General features: G+C 36.1%; 2 protein-coding genes across 2 annotated transcripts; both read left to right on the top strand.

The window, feature by feature from the left end:
* Positions 1–24: 24 nt before the first annotated feature.
* Positions 25–1,035, top strand: LOC122078448 (probable receptor-like protein kinase At1g30570). The gene has a single exon (XM_042644431.1). The coding sequence runs from the start codon at positions 34–36 to the stop codon at positions 850–852; it is 819 nt and encodes a 272-aa protein (XP_042500365.1). The 5' UTR covers positions 25–33; the 3' UTR covers positions 853–1,035.
* Positions 1,036–5,964: 4,929 nt separating this feature from the next.
* On the top strand, positions 5,965–10,262 carry LOC122079141 (receptor-like protein kinase FERONIA). The gene is made up of 2 exons (XM_042645399.1): positions 5,965–6,795; positions 8,017–10,262. The coding sequence occupies exons 1-2, from the start codon at positions 6,299–6,301 to the stop codon at positions 10,028–10,030; spliced, it is 2,511 nt and encodes an 836-aa protein (XP_042501333.1). The 5' UTR covers positions 5,965–6,298; the 3' UTR covers positions 10,031–10,262.
* The last annotated feature ends 11,417 nt before the right edge of the window (positions 10,263–21,679 follow it).

The raw sequence follows: 21,679 nt of genomic DNA on the forward strand, positions 1-21,679 counted from the left end.
TCCATGATTGGGTTCTGTAAGGAAAAGAATGAGATGATTTTGGTGTATGAATATATGGTAAATGGGAATCTACAGAATCATCTCTTTGGGAATTTTCTCCGACCATTGACATGGAAGGAGAGATTAAAGATTTGTATAGATACTGCAAGTGGGATCGACTACCTTCACACATGGGGAGAGAGTGGTATAATCCATGGGGATGTTAAGACAGCCAACATACTATTGGATGAGAACTGTGTAGCAAAGATGTCTGATTTTGGGTTGTCAAGAACAGGTTCTGCATTTGATGATGCCCATATAACTAGTACTATAAAGGGAACCTGCGGATATATGGCTCCAGAATACATGGTAGGAGGGCAATTGACCAGAAAAACTGATGTCTATGCTTTTGGTGTAGTACTATTTGAGATTGTTCGAGGTCGACCGCTTATAGATCGATTAGATGGTGTAGTCTTCGACCCTATAGGATGGGCACCCCGACAGAGATTGCTTGAAACCATTGTAGACCAACGGCTTGAAGGGAATTACTCTCCAAAATCATTGAAGAAATTTGGGAAGATTTTAAAGAAATGCGTTGCCAAGGAGGGTAAGAATCGACCCACAATGGGGGAAGTGTTGCGGGATTTAGAGTATGTCTTGCAACTTCATGAAGCTTGGTTAATAAGCACTACTATTACTACTGATGCTGCTGAGGAAGATTCCACCATCTCCTCATCGGATGATACAGTTGGGTACAATGATTCAAGGATCAGAACTGAATTGGCCTCTGATTTTACTAGTCGGGTACAGTTCTCCTCTGCTACAGTTGAGTGTGATGACTTCTCTGATCTGGTAAACCCTCAAGGTCGGTAAGAATGAGAGACAATTTGGAGTTTCTTACCATGTAGAGAAGATCTCCCTTTTTCGTGATCGTTGTTCAGTTGAACAGATTGGGTTTGTTGAATGTTTCAAAAGAAACATCCGATATATCTATTCTCTAATCAATAACAGAATCTCTGTTCTATCTTTTGCTCAATAATGCCACTTAGTAGTCTTTTGTAATCCTATCCTTAATAAATTCCAGTTTTACTATATTCTCTAGCAAACACATACATTTATGCATCAGATATCTGGGCCATTGATCAATACTATAATGACATTGCCCTGTGCCAGCCTTGTATGTCTCTCTCCCCACCCTTGGAAAAGAATCGCCTCCCCCTCCTGTCCCACACTCCCCATTGGTGCAACCTGCTAGCACTCGCAAGTCGACGCCAAGCCCATCCTCTCGTTTTTTTTTTGGTGAAAATCCTCTACCAAAACAAAGCAACCCATATGTCGTGGAAATTTTCATTGAAAACAAAGCAATTGCTTGCTATTTGTGATCCAAAGCTAGGAAAACTTTTTTCGAAATGCAAGAGGTGGTCTTGACCTCCAACTTCCTTTCTAAGAACAATCCCATATTTGCAATTTTGGATAGTTAGTTATTACTAAAAATTGCAAAAACACATTCTTTTTACACTTCCTATTTTCAAAATTTTCATATTAAAAAAGGGATCTATTTTCATACTATTAGCATTTTAGCCAAAAATGGAATTTTTTTTCCACACAAAATATATTAAAAAAAAAATTAGGTAAGGAAAAAAAATGATGCTCTAATCATAGCTCCAGGCCGAAGCTCCCATAGGACCGACGAGCAATAATGAAATATATTAAAATTAACATTCAGCCTAATGGTTTAACATTACAAGTATTTAATTTTAATTTAATTTTAAATAAATAAAGAATTCGAGAATATGAGTTTCCATAGCCGAATACATACTTATTCGATTCTTTCCACAAAAATTCATCAAACTGCGTAATCAAATTGCATAATATTCTTCATGAGAAAAGAACCTTTGTTGCAGGAAATAATTTTTCCTCCTCATATTGCGTGTCTTTGAATCATCGAGGTGTCATTTCTTATTATTGGGAAAGAATCTTTAATCGACAACCCATTCAGAAAAGAACATACCCCCAACAACTCGAATACATCCTAAGAACACTCCAACTTGGATATCAAACAAATCTAATCAGTTAGCTTGTGGCGTTCCTAGGGTTTCTTCGACTATTTGCTACATGATGCCAGGATGCAGTGAATGCAATAGGACCGAACAGGCTTCCTTGATAGGATTTATATACTCAAGGTATGTGATCCTTTTAATATACCCGAAGGTACAGTATCAAAGGGGTAGTGTCCTTGTGACTACACACGAGCTAGGTTAAGCAACTGGCTTCGGGGGTGGATGAAACTATGTTGTGAGTGTGTGCAACGGTGTAATACAAAAAGTACTTCCATACAATCTCAAAATTCCATAAGCTGCACAGACCTCCCCGAATGTGCTGGCACGATAACGGTCATCCTTTTTGTACGATTGTGTTTTAAGCATTATTGTATAGGAAGCGGGTATCATGTGATCTAGTAATACTTAATATATCGTGCAGTAACCTCTCCGGGGGTGCGGGCATGACAGGGAGTATCCTCACCACATAATTTCAGTTTGAGCACAATGTATGATGCAGTTAGCGAATACAATTATAAGCATGGATTAGCAAAACATGTTTTCATACAATATACTAAGGGGTATAATTAAACATAAGAAACAATACATGTTTTCTCCTCTTAACGACATCAGAGATAATATATTTAGATAAGAAACCATCAATTAATATGATAATTAAACATAAGAAAAGGTTGGTATGAGTATCAATCTTTAGAATTGAGGCGGGACTCATTCCAATTCTAGTTCCGGATCACATGAACACTACTTGGAACCAAACCAAATACCAAGTTTCAAACCTATTTGCACCCTTTGTCTAAAAGCACCACGTGCCAAATATTGAAATACAACATAGGAAAGACTAGGGGCGTCAATTCCAGGTCTAACCAAGCCTGATTGGGAAAACTTGAAACCTGCTTGGCTTGTTTATTATAAGTGTTGGGCTCAAGCCCTGCCTGACAACATTCTCTCGTTCCTAGTGCCATGGTGCTACCCTATGGGGCCAGATCAAAATTGGGCCATTAATAGCTCGACTCAGCCCAAATGTTTACAGTCCGTTTAGTGTCCGTTTACTCAACTTAACACTTTTAGAGCTCATTTAGAGATAAATGTCTCGTTAGCCCGTTTAGTCTGATTAAAGATTGATAATTGACCGTTAGTTTATAAATGAGACAATGGCTAGCCTATGAGGATAGATTACTTAAACAGGCCAGACACAATGCAAGGTCCTGCAGTGGGGAAGATTGGTTACACCTGACTGGCCAAAACTGACCAATTGACACCCCCTAGAAAATTATGCATTTGTTATAGATTTTACCCTATATACTTTTTGTGTATGAAAGTACTGATATTATAAATTGTGAATCATAGTTCCATCATATGTCACTATAAAATTCTAGTTAGAAAGAATTTTGCTGGTTAGGTGTTGTCTATGCTGAGACACACCTCGGAGTGAAAAGACCACACTGCCTCTAACATCATGCTCTGAAAATGCTCTCGTATACTCTTCCATTGGTCCTGCTCACTACATAGAGAACACCAGACTGACAAAGTTATTTTTCTCAAAAATTTTAATTAACCTAATTTTCATGTAAGAGTCGCCACTATGACCACAAGGACCAGGAAGTGTAAGGCCCATGATGAGGATGAAATCTCTTGGGAATGGGCCCAAGGGATGGAGAAGGTTAAAACTTGCATGTGAGTTATTTGATCAATTACACGAACAGAAAAAGTATCTGAGGATATTCTAGTAATTATACTACCTACTCTACATATGGATTTACATAAATAACCTTAGAACCTTTTGTTCCTGACCAATTGTAGGTGGTAAAATTAATGCCATAGGGCTTGAAATCACCTGAGAATCCTCCATCAGAACCATTGATTTACACAAATTGCATGTAGATGGTAATTGATACTAAAATTATGGGCTAGAAATGGCACCTGCAAAATAGCATCACACAAACTGAAAAAGATGAGCAAATATTGACACAATTAATGGAGTGGTTATTCTCTGCAGTGGGTGCAGCCGTGCAATGAGCATCGGATGGCTGAGAGCATCCAAACACGTGCCCTGAGATCGTCTCGGCCATCCAATGCTCACTGCATGGTCGCACCCGTTGCAGAAGATGTTTTCACCAATTAATGTAGCTATTTGTATAGGGAACGTAGTAAGAAATATTAAAACCCCAAGGGGGTAGTTGAGTTGGTAAGGGATCTTCGCTTTAGAAAGCGTGTGGTCTGAGTTTGACTCCTCTTACCTCGTTGGGGCCACTTATACGAGGTGTTTAGTGCTCTTCATTACTTTTAGTGAAAGTTGAATGGTTTTATTCAACCTTAATATGACCTAATCCATACAGATGTAGGGTCATAGGGCCTACCGGACTAATATCTTTCTTATAGTAATATTTGGAGAAAAAGTTGTTAGATCCATGTATTCTATACTTGTCTCCATATAGACTGTTTTTTTTTTTGTTTTTTTTGTAAGGCTCCATATAGACTGTTTACATGCTTATCAGATCTCCATGTCGTATATATGTATATGTATGCATTTCCGCTTTCAAAATTGGCTTCTGCAACCCTCTGTGTCTTTGGCCCCCTACTTAATAGTCAATGATCATCTTCTTTTTCCTTCATGCATTTACCCATCCTAAATTGATTCACTGAATAACCGTCAGATGCTGGCATGGACATCCATCTTCCTCTACTTACAGTGAGTAGTTTTACGAGTTTGGTACCATACATGAGTGATGCACTACAATGAATTCATACGAATTGAGGTGTGAATCAATCAAAAATTCATTCTTTAACAACTTGGATCTTTTTAAAAAGAAAGAAACGACCTAATATGAATTTTCATTAAGCTTAGTTGAGATCTTTAAAATGCGGCAGAATGCAACAAAGTTCGATGTTTGAAGGTTAACAAAGATGAAATAACGCAATGATAACTCAACAAAGACACATGATTGCAATGTAGTATGGTTTAGTTTCGGTTAATACTCGGCTTATAAGGGTTACACTTCATTCAATTTAGTTCAGTTCAAACCGATGTTTTTTAGTCTATAATCGAAACAAATGAAATTTCGCTTTCCAAAACCAAAACCGATTATCTCTAGTTTCACCTTTAACTTTGAGACACAAAAATGCCTATTCATTATCACATTCTTGTTTTAAGGAAAGTTCAAATTACTATTCTACTTTCAAGATTATGTAAGGGTTACCTTGCATTATCATGATGGAAATATGGTTATAAATCTTCCAAGAATTTTCCCTAAATTTGTCATTCTTGTTTGGGGTTAGTTTAGGGGAGATATCTCACTATGAGTTCATCGACCTGTTTACTGTTTGTCATATTGTTAGGAAGCAAGCCATAATTAGAAAATCTATAAGCATCCATTTGCCTTTTGGACTATTTCCATGTTTCTATTGTTCCTTGAAGGATATATGTTTGGTTAGATCTGAATAGGGGGAAGCAGCCATGCAAGAATTGTTTCTAAACAATAAATCTCAAAAAAATTCCTATTAATTAGGAAGAAATCAAGACAGAAGTCTAATTGATCATTCAAAATCAAAGGATCAACAGAAACAATAAACTCTAAAGAGGCTTTCAGATACCCAATAAACTCTGGAAAGTCATTTAACTTGCATGAATCCTTGTGCTCGTCTTTGCTAGAAATTCCCATGTAACCGACCCATTAAATTGGGATAAGATTTGAATGTTGTGTTTGTATAGAATAGAGTATTATATATATATATATCCAGGGTCTGGCCCATTGAGATGCATTCCTTTCTCTCAACAATACAGCAGAAGGTTTGGCCTTGTGGGTCCAATCTCCAACCAACCATGTCTGATTCTGTAGTGTTCCACCAGCATAAAGCTACACCAAAAGGCCAAAACAATTCTATCAATGCAGGCCCCAAACAAAAAGCTACCCCCAAAACAACTCTATCCACATGACCTTGAAGGTCAGGAGACTCAGGAGTCAAGACTTAACATCCTTTCCATGGTGGAGCGACGCGCTTCCGAGGTCTGTTATTTCCTGAGAGGCACGCGGAAGCTGTCTAATACTTTCCTTTGGCAATCAACTTGGACACCAACAAAGCTACTGAATTCTATATTAATGAAGTCTAAACCATGATTTCGTGGAAGGAAGTTGAGTCAATTCAAAATTTTCCTATGAAAAACCTTTTTTTTTTTTTTTCTTTTAATCAAGAGATAGTTCCATGGGAGAAAAGGGCACAATAATTTGAGCATCTTTTCTTCTCTGCAACTACAGAAAGTTATGGCTGCACTAGATTGGGCTTCCAACACCTCCACATTCACAATTGGATGTTCTAGTTATGATGTGTTCCTCAACTTCAGGGGCGAAGATACTCGTAATAACTTCACTGGATTCCTCAACTTGGTTTTGAAAGACAGGGGAATTGATGTATTTATTGACAGTAAGAAGTTGTGGACTGGAGAAGCCATTGGCTCAGCCTTACTTGGAGCTATTGCTGGGTCCAAAATCTCCATCCCTGTCTTCTCCCAAGGTTATGCTCACAGCAAATGGTGCCTGCTGGAACTTGCTCAGATTTTTCAATGCTACAACTCCAGCAAACAACTGGTTTTGCCCATATTCTTTGATGTTGAGCCGTCTCATGTTCGGCATCAGACCGGAAGTTTTGAAGAAGCATTTCGAGAGCACGAGAAGAATTATGAGCCACATATGGTAGAGAGTTGGAGGAAAGCTTTGAGAGAGATAGGAAATTTGAAAGGAGAAGTTATTGATAAAAACAAGTAAGTCTCAATCCCAAAAAATTATTCTCGAGGTAGTCTCATTTTCGTATCTGAAACTTAATAGATCTTCTGTTTACTTCATTAGTCAATTCCACTTCATCCTTTACCTTTCCCATTCACTCCTCCTCCTCCCTCCCAATAATGTTTAATTCTTAATCTTTCATAATAAATTTAACTGATTTACATACCATATCCAAATTAAATATTATCACTGAAATTTGTTTAAAGAGACAAGATCTTTAAACAAAAGAATATTATTTATGATGGAGAGGAATAGGCACACCACCCATGTGTGGCAAGCTAGTGGACAGCATCAATGGGGCATGGCATGAGCCATGGGCATCATATAGGAGGAGCAGATGCTCATTCCTGCCTTTTCCCTATTTATGACATAAGAATGTTGTCATTCATTTCTATCCATTTATTGTTTATAATGAATTTTTCAAAGCTTGATGAATGGGAAATTAGAATACAAGCTTATAGTGGAAAGAACAAACACTAACAAGAAGGAAATATCCCTACTTCTCTGACAAACAAAGAAAATTTGGTGAAATGGTTTGGATTAGATTAATCGACAGTATCAACCCTTACCCTTATATCTCAAGTGGTTCAAGATTTTTCAAGAAGGGAGAAGAATAAGTATGCCAAGTGCTAGTGGGTGGCACTAATTAGGTGTCGGACAGTGCATCATACAGGGTAAGAGTCATTTCAAAAGGGGGAGGTAAAGAGAGATAAACAAAGCACCAGCTAGTGCACAACACGCGGGCGGTGTACCTAGATTTTTCCCTTTCAAGAAATAAAACATTGTAAACACAGTTTAACATATCATCAAGCATCGATCTTCTACCTTGTTTGAAGCTCAAGGTTGATAGGTTGATCAAAGAGATTCAAATTTCTTCATATGATGTAAGATATTTAATAGCTGAAAGTTGCTTATTGTTGAACTAAAATAGTAAATTAGGTTATTTTGATGCTCTGTTATCACTCCAATGTTTTTTGAGTTGAAGCCGCCACACCCTGACTTCGTATATGAGGATGTAGATTATCAATTTTTACTCATACTAAAATTTCACTAGCTAGTGTTTATTTCTTATTAATTTCCATTTCATTAAACTTAAAATTTATATATATATATATATATATATATTTATTGCAAGACATTTTCATCTCATTAGTCATTGTGTGATTGTGATTTTCTTTTTTTATATGAATTGAATGTAGGGATCAATCAGAGATAGTTGAATTAGTTGCTAGAAGGGTTCTGGATGAATTGGTCAGTAGCACACACTTGGATGAATGCAAATACCCTATTGGTATAGATTCACGTGTAAAAGATCTACTATCGTTATTAAGTATCGGTTCCAATGATGTTCAATTCATAGGAATCTGTGGTTGTAGTGGCATTGGGAAGACAACAATTGTTGAGGCTGTCTATAATCGTATTCTTTCAACCTTCAATAGGCATTGTTTTGTTTCAAATGTTAACAAACAAGCAATGCAATGCATGGGTCTTGAATCTTTGCAGAAGCGACTTCTTAAAGATATCTTCAAAACAGACTTTGACATAGGTCATCGTCATAGAGGAAAAAAATTGATTAAACGCATACTTTGCAAAGAAAGTGTTCTTCTTGTTCTTGATGATGTGGATAGTAAAGAGCAGGTAGATGCTTTGGTTGGTGAGCCTAATTGGTTTGGTCAAGGAAGTAGGGTCATAATAACAACCAAAGATGAAAATATCTTGAATGCGGCTAAAATTAATAAAGATAAAATTTATTGGCCTCAAGAGCTAGACCATGAGGAATCTCTTCAACTATTTTGTTTGCATGCCTTTTCAATGGATGAACCTCCTCAAGATTATATGCAACTTTCACATGATATGGTACGCTATTCTAGAGGGTTGCCATCAACTCTGGAAGTGTTGGGGTCTTACCTATCGAACATAAGCAGCAAAAGAGAGTGGAAAATTACATTAGGAAAATTGAAAGCAGGTAAAGCTTCTATTGCTGGTCTTGTATCTTCACGCAAGCGGAGAAAGAACACATCTTCCACCTTTGGTTGGCGCCCACTATGTCATGGAACCATTGGATACAGCAACGCTAGTGCTAGAGTATCTAAAGTCCTCAGAGGATGTCTGGATCTAAATGGCCCTACAGCTACTGATAGAGTCTGTAAGCGGTTCACAATAATAGAGATCCGAGTTGCAACAAAGAATTTTGATAAATCATTGATAATCGGAGTTGGTAGTTTTGGCACAGTTTACATGGGTGTAATGGATGATGGGACTCTGGCAGCAGTCAAGCGTGTCAATCCGCAATCTAAACAAGGCCTGGCAGAATTTGAGACAGAGATTGAGATGCTATCAAAGCTCAAGCATAGAAATGTGGTTTCCATGATTGGGTTCTGTAAGGGAAAGAATGAGATGATTTTGGTATATGAATATATGGTAAATGGGAATCTCAAGAATCATCTCTATGGGAATTATTGCCGACCATTGACATGGAAGCAGTGGAGTAATCTCCCACCATTGACATGGAAGAAGAAATTAAGGATTTGCATAGATGCTGCACGTGGGATCGACTACCTCCACACATGGGGAGAGTGTGGTATAATCCATGGGGATGTTAAGACAGCCAACATATTATTGGATGAGAACTTTATAGCAAAGATGTCTGATTTTGGGTTGTCAAGAACAGGTTCTGCATTTGATGATGCCCAAATAACTTGTACTATAAAGGGAACCTACGGATATATGGCTCCAGAATACATGGAAAGAGGGCAATTGACTAGAAAAACTGATGTCTATTCTTTTGGTGCAGTACTATTTGAGATTGTTCAAGGTCGACCGGTTGTAGATCCACGCTTACTAGATGGTGCAGACTTCGACCTTGCAGAATGGGCACTCCAACAGGAATCACTTGAAACCTTTGTAGGTAAACGGCTTTGTGGGAATTACTCTCCAAAATCATTGAAGAAATTTGGGAAGATTTTAAAGAAATGTGTTTCCATGGAGGGTAAGAATCGACCCACAATGGGGGAAGTGTTGCGGGATTTAGAGTATGTCTTGCAACTTCATGAAGCTTGGTTAATAAGCAGTACTATTACTGCTGAGGAAGATTCCAGCACCTCCTCATTGGATGATACAGTTGGGTACAATGATTCAAGGATCAGAACTGAATTTGCCTCTAATTCTACTAGTTGGGTACAATACTGTGCGATGACTTCCTTGAACTGGTAAAGCCTTCAGGTAGGTGAGAACAAGAGACAGTTTTCTATGACTGGATTCAGATGTTTACATTCTATTTAAATTTCTTTCACTAAAAAAATAGCCCATGGGAACTTTGGAAGTTTCTTACGAATACTGAAGATCTCTCTTTTTTTCATGATTGTTGTTTAGTTGAACAGATTAGGTTTGATGAATGTGTACTTCAAAAGACCCATCCAATATATATTTAGCTGTTCCATATGTCTGTTCTCTGATCAAATACAAAATCGTTGTTCTATCTTTTGCTCAATGATGCTACTTTTAGTAATTTTTTTTTCTCTCAGTCTAAATAAATTCCAGTTTTACTATATTCACTAGCAAACCTATACATTTATGCATCATATATATCTGATTTGTTGTATTCACAACCCATATGTCATGGAAGTTTTCACTAGAAATAGAGCAATTGCTTGCTATTTGTTGTAGTAAAAGAAATATGGGTTGAGTATGAGACTTCTCTGGATATGTTGTATTTGCACTGAATGATGTACGAATTCATAGCATCATAGTAATCCTTCTTGAATCAGGAACAAACATAATTTGAGTTAAGTTGTATCAGAAAGATACTATCCTTAAGGTTTTTAAATGCCCCACACCCATCTTGGCATGAGAAATATTTAGAAACTTTGACACTAAATATAAATAAATCCAACATTTGTGAGCCAAAACTATGAAAACATTCTTTGAAATGCCATGGAGAGTATTAAATAGGGAAAAGAAAAAGAGGGGGGGGGGTGAATCCTTCACCGTGATGACTTTCTTGGCAACCTGAACTGATTTGAGCTCCTTGAATGTTTCAGTTTGATATTGGTTATTTGATTGGTTTCGGTTTGGTTTAAGATAATAATGTAAAAATCAAAATCGGATTGAGAATAAGAATATATTTTAAAAATCAAAATCGAATCAATTTGGTTTGATTTATTTTTAATTTGGTTTCGTATATGATTTGATTTTACATAAAGTTTAGGTCCTATATTTCTACTTTAGCTTTTAGGTATTTGGACCAACTTTTACACATTCACCCCCCCCCCCAAAAAACCAAATTACGGTAATATGTTAGAGAAACCTAATGCACCAAACCTTTTTCAAGCATTAAAAAAGAATAGAATTTTCCGTCCACATGAATTTACCCGATATTGTATTCGATTTAAACATAGTTAATTTGGTTAAGTTTAATGATTTAGTCATAAAATCAAAATTGATCCAACGGAGAAAAAAAATCCCAATCTTTGAAACTAAAACCGAATCAATTTCCTTTGGTCCGATTCCATTTTAAAGAGCGATTTTGGTTTTCGCTTTAAATTCTAAGTTGACACCTTAGTCAACGATTTTAAAGGTCAGACCTACCTTCCACAGTAGAGCGACGTGGATGTGGAATCAGACTAATACTTTCCTTTGAACAGTCAACTTAGATTAGAATAAAGTCTATACTAGATGATTAGCCAATCCGGTCCAACCGGGTGTACCCTCCAATCCCTTCTCACACCATCCATGGGTTGTGGTCCGGGGTTGGAGGCTGTAGCTGGAGAGGAAGGTGACCTCCCTTATATAGTTCGTTGAGTCAACAACACACAGCTTCCTAATTGTTGAAAGAGAGTTCCTTGAGAAAGAAAAGACCTCTTCATCCACCTCCATCTTCACAACCGGATACTCTAGTTATGATGTGTTCCTCAACTTCAGGGGCGAAGATACTCATAATAACTTCACTGCCTTCCTTAACTTAGGTCTGAAACATAGAGGAATCGATGTGTTCATTGATAGTGAAAAGTTGTCAACTGGAGAAGCCGTTGGACCAGCCTTACTTAGAGCGATCAATGGCTCCAAAATCTCTATCCCTTTCTTCTCCCAAGGTTATGCCAACACCAAATGGTGCCTTCTGGAACTTGCTCAAATTCTTCAGTGCCGCGAATCCAACTGTCAACTGGTCTTACCCATATTCTTCCACGTTGATCCATTGCATGTTCGGAATCAGACTGGATGTTCTGAAAAAGCATTTCAAGAGCACGAGAAGAATTTTGAGACACATATCGTAGAGAGTTTGAGGAAAGCTTTGAGAGGGGTAGGGAATTTAACAGGAGAAGTTGTTGACAAAAATCAGTAAGTGTCAACTCTCTCTACCCCACAAAATTTAAACACAAAAGGGAAATATTTATTTGTCTAAATAAAAATATTTCCATTCATTTTTCTATACATTGTTGTTTATAATGAGTTCTTCTAATCATGTTGAATAGGAAACAAGAATACAAGGTCATAGTATTAAGTACAAATAATAGCGAGAAGGAATTATCCATACCTATTCGATAGAGATGGAATTTGGTGCAACATTGGATTAGGGGTGCCTTGTGGATCAACCATAGTTATAATTGATTTGATGCAACACCTATGGCTGACCATGCGTATCTCAAGTGGTTAAATTTTTTTCAAGAAATAGGACATTTCAAACCCAACATCAAGAATTTTCTACCTTCTTTGAAACCAAGGTTGTTAGGTTGATCATAGTGATTCGGTTTTCCTCCTACAATCTAGGATATTTAATAGCTCCAAGTCGCTTAACATTGGTATCAATTAGTAACTTAGGTTGTCTTGATGCTCTATTATCACACCAATGATATTTGCATTTAAGTGTATATGATTTAAATCAAAAGTTGCCACATCCATACTTCGTAAGTAAGGCTACATATTTCTAGTTTTAACTCATACATGTTCTTTTTTTTTTTTTTTTTTTAATAAGATATTTTCATCTCATTAGGTGTTGTGATTTTATTTATAATATGAAAATTATTGTAGGGATCAACCAGAGATAGTTGAATTAGTCGCCAAAAAGGTTCTGGATGAACTGGTCAATAACATGCACTTGGATGAATGTAAATACCCTATTGGTATAGATTCACGTGTAGAAGATGTATTATCTTTATTAAGGATTGGTTCCAATGATGTTCAATTCATAGGAATCTATGGTAGAAGTAGCATTGGGAAGACAACAATTGTTGAGGCTGTCTATAATCGCATCCTTTCAACCTTCAATAGGCATAGTTTTATTTCAGATGTTAACAAACAAGCAGTGAGATACATGGGCCTTGCATCTTTGCAAAAGCGACTTCTTAAAGATATCTTCAAAATAGGCTTTGACATAGGTCATCATCATAGGGGAAAAAAATTGATTAAATGCATACTTTGCAAAGAAAATGTTCTTCTTGTTCTTGATGATGTGGATAGTAAAGAATAGGTAGATGCTTCGGCCGATGAGCTCAATTGGTTTGGTCAAGGAAGTGGGTCATAATGATAACCAAAGATGAAATCATCTTGAATGTGGCTAAAATTGATAAAGATAAAATTTATTGGCCTCATGAGCTGGACGTTGAAGAATCCCTTCAACTATCTAGTCTGCACACCTTTACGATGGATGAACCTCCTCAAGATTATATGCAACTTTCACATGATATGGTACGCTATTCTAGAGGGTTGCCATCAACTCTAGAGATGTTGGGGTCTTGCCTATCGAACATAAGCAGCAAAGAAGAGTGGAAAATTATATTACAAAAATTGAAAACAGATAAAGCTTCTATCCTTAGTCATGCATCTTTATGTAGGCAGAGAAAAAACACATGTCCTGTGAAAGACAAGTCCCTTGGATGGCGCCCACTACTTAATGGGCCCATTAGAAACAATAACACTATTGTTGTAGTATCAAAAGTCCTCGGAGGATGTTTCGACCTTCATGGCTTCATAGCTACTGATAGAGTTGGTAATCAGTTCACAATAGCAAAGATCCGAGCTGCAACAAAATATTTTGATGAATCATCGACGATTGGACGTTGTGGCTTTGCAAGAGTTTACAAGGGTGTAATGAATGATGGGATTGTAGTAGCATTCAACTGTAGCCGTCCGCAATTTAAACCAAGCCTGGAAACATTGGAGACATAGATTGAGATCCTATCAAAGCTCAAGCATAGACAAGTGGTTTCCATGATTGGGTTCTACAAGGAAAGGGATGAGATTATTTTGGGGTATGAGTATATGGAATATGGGGATCTCAGGAATCATCTCTATAGGAGTGATCTTTCACCATTGACATGGTAACAGAGATTAGAGATTTGCATAGGTTTTGCACGTGGGCTCCACTGCTTCCACACATGGGCAGAGAGTGGTATAATCCATAGGGATATTAAGACAACCCGTTAGGATTTTTATGTGGGTTTAATTGGTACCGATTGATCCATTGGGCCCAAGCAATTATAGACCCACTCTGATTAGGAAACTCCTAGCCCAATTTATTGTGGGAATGAATTAGGGTCTTAGGGATTCTATTATAAATAAAAGCTAAAGGTCTCTGCAGCCGTCACTTTAACACCTTTATGATTTTAGAAGCATGAACTCCCCTCACAAGAGTAGTGGGTGAAAGGCTATAGACGATCTTAGTGGATTACCATTGTGTAGTTCTTTGTTACAATATTCATGAGATTGATCCTCAAGCACATGGGAGAGAGATTTGTGATTAATACTTATGGGACTTCTAAACTTACACAGATACTTCTCTATTCCCGTTTATGGTTCATGTCATGGGTGCTCTATTGATTATCATATATATGGTAAATCTATATGATTATGTATTTTAAGATCTATGAATGAAGTACTTTATTGATATTGGTTTAAGGATTATACCCATGGTTAAATCTCTTTTATGATTCTCGTATTCTAAATACTATAAGGTTATTCATATGTTTAATATGGTAAAGGATCCCAACAATTGGTATAAGAGCTAACCCTTATGGTGTTAGAATCAAGAAAAATCAAAGAAAAAAAAATTGATTTTGTATAGGGTTTGGGTCCCAAATTATGAAAATTGTAATTTTACCATCACTTAAAGGTCCCAGATCGAAAAACTTTCTTCACGAAAGTTGTAGAGGACGAGAAGATGGTCGCGGTGGTACACCACATGTCTCTTAAAATATCCAGATGCACCGGCACATGTTGCCAAAATCCTACAACCGGAGGAGAGAGAAAATATTAAAAAAAAGGTGGAAAGTCTTCGCCAAGTCAACTCGGTAGGGTTTCCGAGTTAACCCAATGATGCAGTGAGTTAGCTCTTGACCCAACTCTTTTTTACCAGGTCAAAGGTTGATCGGATCGGTTGACCTTTGACTGGGTTGTTGACCACCAGAGATGAAGATCCAAATTTTGACCCGAATACCCAGATTCTGACCCGAAAGGACCCGGTATTGATATGCCCGAACCGGTTAGCCCACTTGGGCCGAACCATCTGGTTCCATAAAATCGAACCGATTGGTTTGGGCAAACCAGATTGATTTTGACCCACTTTTTTTTTTCCTGCAACTTCAAATAGCTCGTACAGGCAAAAGGTGAGGAATTTTTCACCCTGATTTTTTACGTTAAGTCCAGTTTTTCGTGCTCTTCATTTTAATATATTATGAGCCTAGTTTTGGTCAACTTTTATGATATGTTTTGTATAAATTATAAGTATGAGAGTTTTGTGATTCTTCATAATTTTTCCTCTTAATTGGAAGAAATGAAAGAAAATCAGCTCATGCATTACTTGCATATCAGCATGTGAACTTGTTTATTGCCTAATGATAGATCATGTTTTTGTTTACATATATTTATATATATATATATATATATATTTTTTTTTTTTTTTTTTTTTCATGCTTAAACAATCTCACTTTTAGCTGCCGAAATGAATTTGTAGACTATTGCAATGAGGTTGGATGGAATCCACCAAAGTGGTAAAATTCAGTCTTATTGCAATAGAATACAAGTCAAAGGTCTTCTTTATTTGAAAAGACATAGAAGGATAGTTGGTGGCAAGGTTGCTAATGTTCACCTAAAGGTGACATTATCAAAGAAAAGTCAAAGTTAAAGTAAATGAAAACATAATGGAGATTTCTCAACCTAGAGGATGTCCATCCAAAGATGACAGTATTTTTCAAAAGTTAGAAAAAGTCTTGAAGTAATAGCATAAACTTGAGTGGACCAGTATGTTTCAGACCCAAAGGTCAGGAATGTAGTTCCGGTTGACACTCTTGAAGTAATTGATAATTGAGCATTGTAATGTTTATTTTGCTAATAGTCACATGCTAGTTTTTTTTTTTTTACATATAAAATGATATGTAGTTCATGTTTAAATAACCCACAAATTTAAGCTGTCAGGTGTAGTTGCAAGCTATTGTAGTGAAATGGATAGACCCCACCAAAGTGATAAAATCTAAGATTACTATCAAAGGTTTTGTTTTATTTTCAAAGACATAGAAAATTGTTGGCAGGAATTAAGTAATGCTTGCCCAAAGATGACATTATCAAAGACAAGCATAAATGCAAGTATAATATAGGCAGACCTTAACCTAGAAGTTGCTATTCATCCAAAGGTGGTAGTAATTTTCGAAGTTGAAGAGCTTCCACTGTCATTGTAGTTTTGGAGTGGATTAATGCATTCCAGACCCAAAGATTAAGAATGTAATTCGATTGACACTCTGATTATGTTTAATGGATAGTGATGTAATATTGGTTTTAATTTCACTGATATTACATGCATCACTTGTATGTTGAATAGATTATTCTTCTTTGAGTTGAACCATTAAACTGAATGTTTTTTAAAGTGGCTTGAGGATATGGAGGTCCACATGTATCTCAAGCACCTAGATTCTTGTACTAAGAAAATTAAATCAAAAGTTTGGTATTATGCTTTTAAAGCAAAGAGTTTTGCCCTAAAATATATTGAACAATTAATCAACGAAAATAGGGTGGATGAGTGTCACATGGCTATGATCATAGGTTATAGGTTTATTTCATGTGTTATTTTTGCAATCCAATTAGACTAATCGGATTGGTTGGGTTGGATTAGTATCGGTTTTGATCAATCCAATATCAAGTTCTCAAACATTACTATTGTTCTTTAAAAACCTATTTATGAACATTAATTGATAAAAATGTTTGGTTTTCTTTCGTTTTTGGGCTTATGTGAACAAGTTTATATGTATGTCACATTTAACGAATTGTGTTCTCCAATAAATGGATTAATTTATGACTGATCGAACCAATTAGGAGGATAGAATTATGGACCTTGAGTTGTTTTATGTGGCTCGACCAATGGGAGGATAAATTTGGTACATTAGGTTACCAGTGGGAGGATAAATTCGCTATACTAGGTTGCTAATGGGAGGATATATATATATATATATATATATATATAATTGTTACTGTCAAAGTCTTGTACCTATTGCTTGGACTCTATTTCTTACACCGATCTCTGACCTTTCATTAGCTCCAATCAATGTTTCTAAACATGCTCTTCCCCTCTTATCTCTTTCTCTCGATCTTTCTCCGGTCATGAAGGATGCTATGTTCTTCAGTTTCTCATCCTCTACGTGTGAGCAAAAGATCTCAGGATCTCTACGTGGCGCTTTGCTCTAATTGTTTCTTCACAGGAATTAATAATAATAGAGAAGCCGATATAGTCCTCGAATAACTCAACCCTATAAATTGGTTTATAAGGTGAAGGGACCCTAGACCATATCAATCCACTTCAATTGTCATAGGAAACCGATATGGGATCAGCCCCATAAACTAATATGGGATCGTAACAAGCCTTCTTCCTCTTTTCTTTGCAGGTAATTGAAACAGGAGTAGAGATGGAGGTTTATGTTGAGATAAGGCAAGGCACTTTACCAATTTGGGGGTTTTAAGGTGGAGGGTAAATTGGTAAGTTTACATATACCCAAAGGTAGTTTGGTCATTTAGATAATAGTAAACTACTAACATCATCACTTAACGATTTTTTTTTTCTAACGTAATGGATGTATTAGAAATTTTCTTATGAAAATGAGGGACATACGAGTTCTTTTTTCAAATTTTGGGGTTACAAGAAATAAAGAATATTTTTAGAGGTGGTACAAAAAAAATTTCTTTAAAATCAAAATTGAACTAAAAAAAGATTCCAACCTTTGAAACTGAGCCCGTTTGGTAACGTTTCTGTTCCAGAAATTTCGTTTCGTGTCAAAAATGGAAATTTTAGTCTCTGTGTCAAAATGTCGTTTTTAAACGATTTAAGATTGTTTGGTGAATCTGTTTCTGGAACAGCTTTAGAACAAACAAATTACAGTTCTATCATTTGGTAATGCTTGTTTCAGAAACTTTTTTTTTTAAGGCAATAATTATAGAAATAACATTGAAATAGGTTTAGAAATTAATAATCCTTTGGGATAATAAAGTATGACATACCAAATAAAAAAATGGTTTCAAAAAGATGAATAAAGTACAGAATTAACAATGCCTTGTCCAAGTTAATTATTACATAATTCCCCAAATTTTCAATTTTTGTCCTAGTTTAAAGACTTGAATGCATGGAGGATGTCTTTCATCTTATTTGTTTGGTCCTCTAATCCTTTAAGTGTCATTTCTTGATATCCTTTCATATACTCATTCGAAGTGGATGGTGGTGTGGATGATGTTGATGTTGAGCTTTCTGAACATAATGTATGTTGTATGGTAGAGATATGTGTTTCATCTTTCAACCATACAAATATACCACATCCACGGTTATCAGCATATATCAAATAAAAGATGTGATTAGGGTCATTAAAATTTAACATCAAATTAAAAAAAAAAATCTAAAATTATCTATATGTATAGATCAATTGTAGAAATAAATTACTCCAGTTGAATTTGGGCAACATAGAAAATACTATCCCTTCTTTGGACCTTTTGTCGTAGTTCATATTTTGCATTGACCTTTACCACATCTACATAGATATAGTTGGTCCCCCCACATGAAAAAATTACATGAATCTTGACACTTGAAAAAAAAAATTTCAATATTTTTACCCAACTTGGTTGTATATTTAGCACAACTCTTCCCGCAAATTTCATAATTTTCTATTATGAGTGGAGGCATAGAAGAAGTCATCTGTAATAGTAATATAAATATCAAAGAATTTAATATAGCATCCAAATATATGACATTCATAATAATATATCAATTTGTACCACATACATAAATGTAACATAAAACAAGTACTAAATCACTTGAAACATCAATTTAGGTTTTTAGCTTTGTCAAAATAGTTATCGGTTTCAGTTTTCAACTAATTCAAGCATCCTTTGTTATCTAACCATTGCATTTGTAATTCTTATCCTAGTGACATTCATCTCTTTTGTCCTATTTTCGATGACTTGATTGTGTTGTAGAATGATCAACGAAATCTTCATGTGGCAGATTCAAGTTATCTTCTGAAACTTTTAAATCATCACTCATCCCCACGAATTCAGCATCAGCAATATGCTATTCTAGAATATATTTGTGTAGCCCACAACATGCCAGTACGATTGATGTCTTAACTTTCACTGGGAACTGGTGCATTAGTCTTAAAATTTGAAATTTGTTCTTCAATACCCCAAATGTTTGTTCAATGACATTCCGAAGTGATGAATGCCTATATTTGAAAAACTCTTTTGTTGTTCTTGGAGATCTTCTATGCCCATTGTAGTCCAACAGATGGTATCTTTCACTCCTAAATGTTGTCAAAAATCTAGATTGACTAGCATACCCAGAGTCGATAACATAATACTTTCCTACAAACGAAAAATAATATATGTTATTACGTATATACTCAAATGAAAATCTAATATACTAGAATAAAGTTAATACCTGGAGGTGGATGTGAAAAACTCAATTGAGGATCATTCCTTGCTTGTTCAAGTACTCGACAATCATTTGCACTACCTTCCCATCCCACATACACATATGTAAATCGCATGTCAAATGAACATGCACACATCACATTTTGATTTGTGATCCGCTTTCGATTCCTATATCGAGTTTGATCCTCTCTTGAAACTATCGCATGGATGTGAGTACCATCTATGGCGCCAATATAGTGCTATGACATATATTGACAATTAAATGGTCACTACATATAAGAATATAAATATTTATATATTTAATTACAAACATGTATTATATTAACATATTTACTTTGAAAAAATGGTAGTATTTTTGGTTCTATGTAATCTCTGCCGGTATCATATAGACGTCTAGTGGTTTGATTTTCTCCTTAGCCAAGTGTTGCATTGCAATCAAGACAATATTGAATGTTCGACTAACTGTTTCTCCTAAGTGATTGAAATGATTTGGGTGTCCCTATTACTTGAATCCTTCCCAACAATCCATAGGAACATTCCAAGCTATTGATCCACTCAGATGTTGGTCGTGTCTTTCAACCTCCCCTTATGTCTAACATAATCACATAGGTTGAGGAAGACATAACGTACCATCCTAAACTCTTCATAGCATCTGTTGGCATACCCATTCAATATCTCATGCATCATGACACCACCTGAAAATATACTATCCCTACATGGTTTCTGAGTATATACAACCTCACTCAATAATTCCATTCTCATATGAATGATCATATCTTCTTCATCACTAGAAGTTTCACATAATGCATTTGATATAACAGAAATTTCAAACAAATAACTGTAAAACATAACAATCTGACACATTGTCTCAACCCAAAACACATGTTCGACATTATACACATCAATAAAAAAATAAATAAATAAAACACAAGTAGCCATCATCGAAAGTATTGTCTTGAATCTAAAATTATCAAAAGTAGCATTTAAACACAACCATCATAATTAGTCTCAACAATAGAATTAGACAAATGGCCCATTACCCCTAAACTACTCCAAGGCATCTAAAAGCCAAGTCCTCTTAACAGGCTCTGCACAGACAAACAACTCCCTCCAACTAGGATCAGCACACATATGACTGGTGGCCTTTAAGTATGTCTCCTTTGACATATCCGGTATGGAGGATACTAGCACCTCACATGCACTCACACTGAAATCTTGAGGATGAGATGCATCTTTCCCACCATGAACAGGAGATGTAATGGAAGTACTGGATGCTTTCTCAATTTTGATGGATAAATACTTCTCATACAAGTCCTTGACATGGCTATCTCCCTTATTGGTGCTCTTTTTTCTTCGTCCCGTGGGTGTCCTATCAAGATTTCGCTTTGTGGTGGTCTGAGTTGGCATTGGAGTATCCTCATGGAAGGGGTCATTAATGCCCAAATGCACCGAGGTACTAGGAGATTCAAAGACTTGCTCAATATCAACTGTATTATAAGCTACGATGTCATCCAAATCTTAAGCTCTGTTAACCCCTAAGTTTCCTCTAGCATAGGCATCCCCTAATATCATGCTCAAATCTGGCCAGTTGTTTAGTCCATAATTCTTGTATTTCAACCAACCTGGATTTGCCTGCATAAGCAGTCATTGTATATGTCAGATGTACTACTCATAATAATCTAATTTTGAAATAATTCAACTAACTAGTTAGATCTATTGTACCTGTATTGCCCTATCCCATACGGACTCATCATAAACTGTGACTGATTTTGTCATTGAGTTTCACCCAAATCCAGTTGTGTCAAGTAGTTTCTTGAATTGTTGGTACTCGTGTTTCAACTTATTCATCTTGTTTTGTAATTGTTCTCTCCCAACTGTACGATTTAAAGCCTTCTGAAATTGCATTTGTAATGTTCTCCCATCCAGTTTTGTTAAATGAATTATCGGATTTGTGACCATTTTTTACAG

The sequence above is a fragment of the Macadamia integrifolia genome, chromosome 5 (assembly GCF_013358625.1).
Source record: "Macadamia integrifolia cultivar HAES 741 chromosome 5, SCU_Mint_v3, whole genome shotgun sequence".
In the NCBI taxonomy this organism is placed as follows: domain Eukaryota; kingdom Viridiplantae; phylum Streptophyta; class Magnoliopsida; order Proteales; family Proteaceae; genus Macadamia; species Macadamia integrifolia.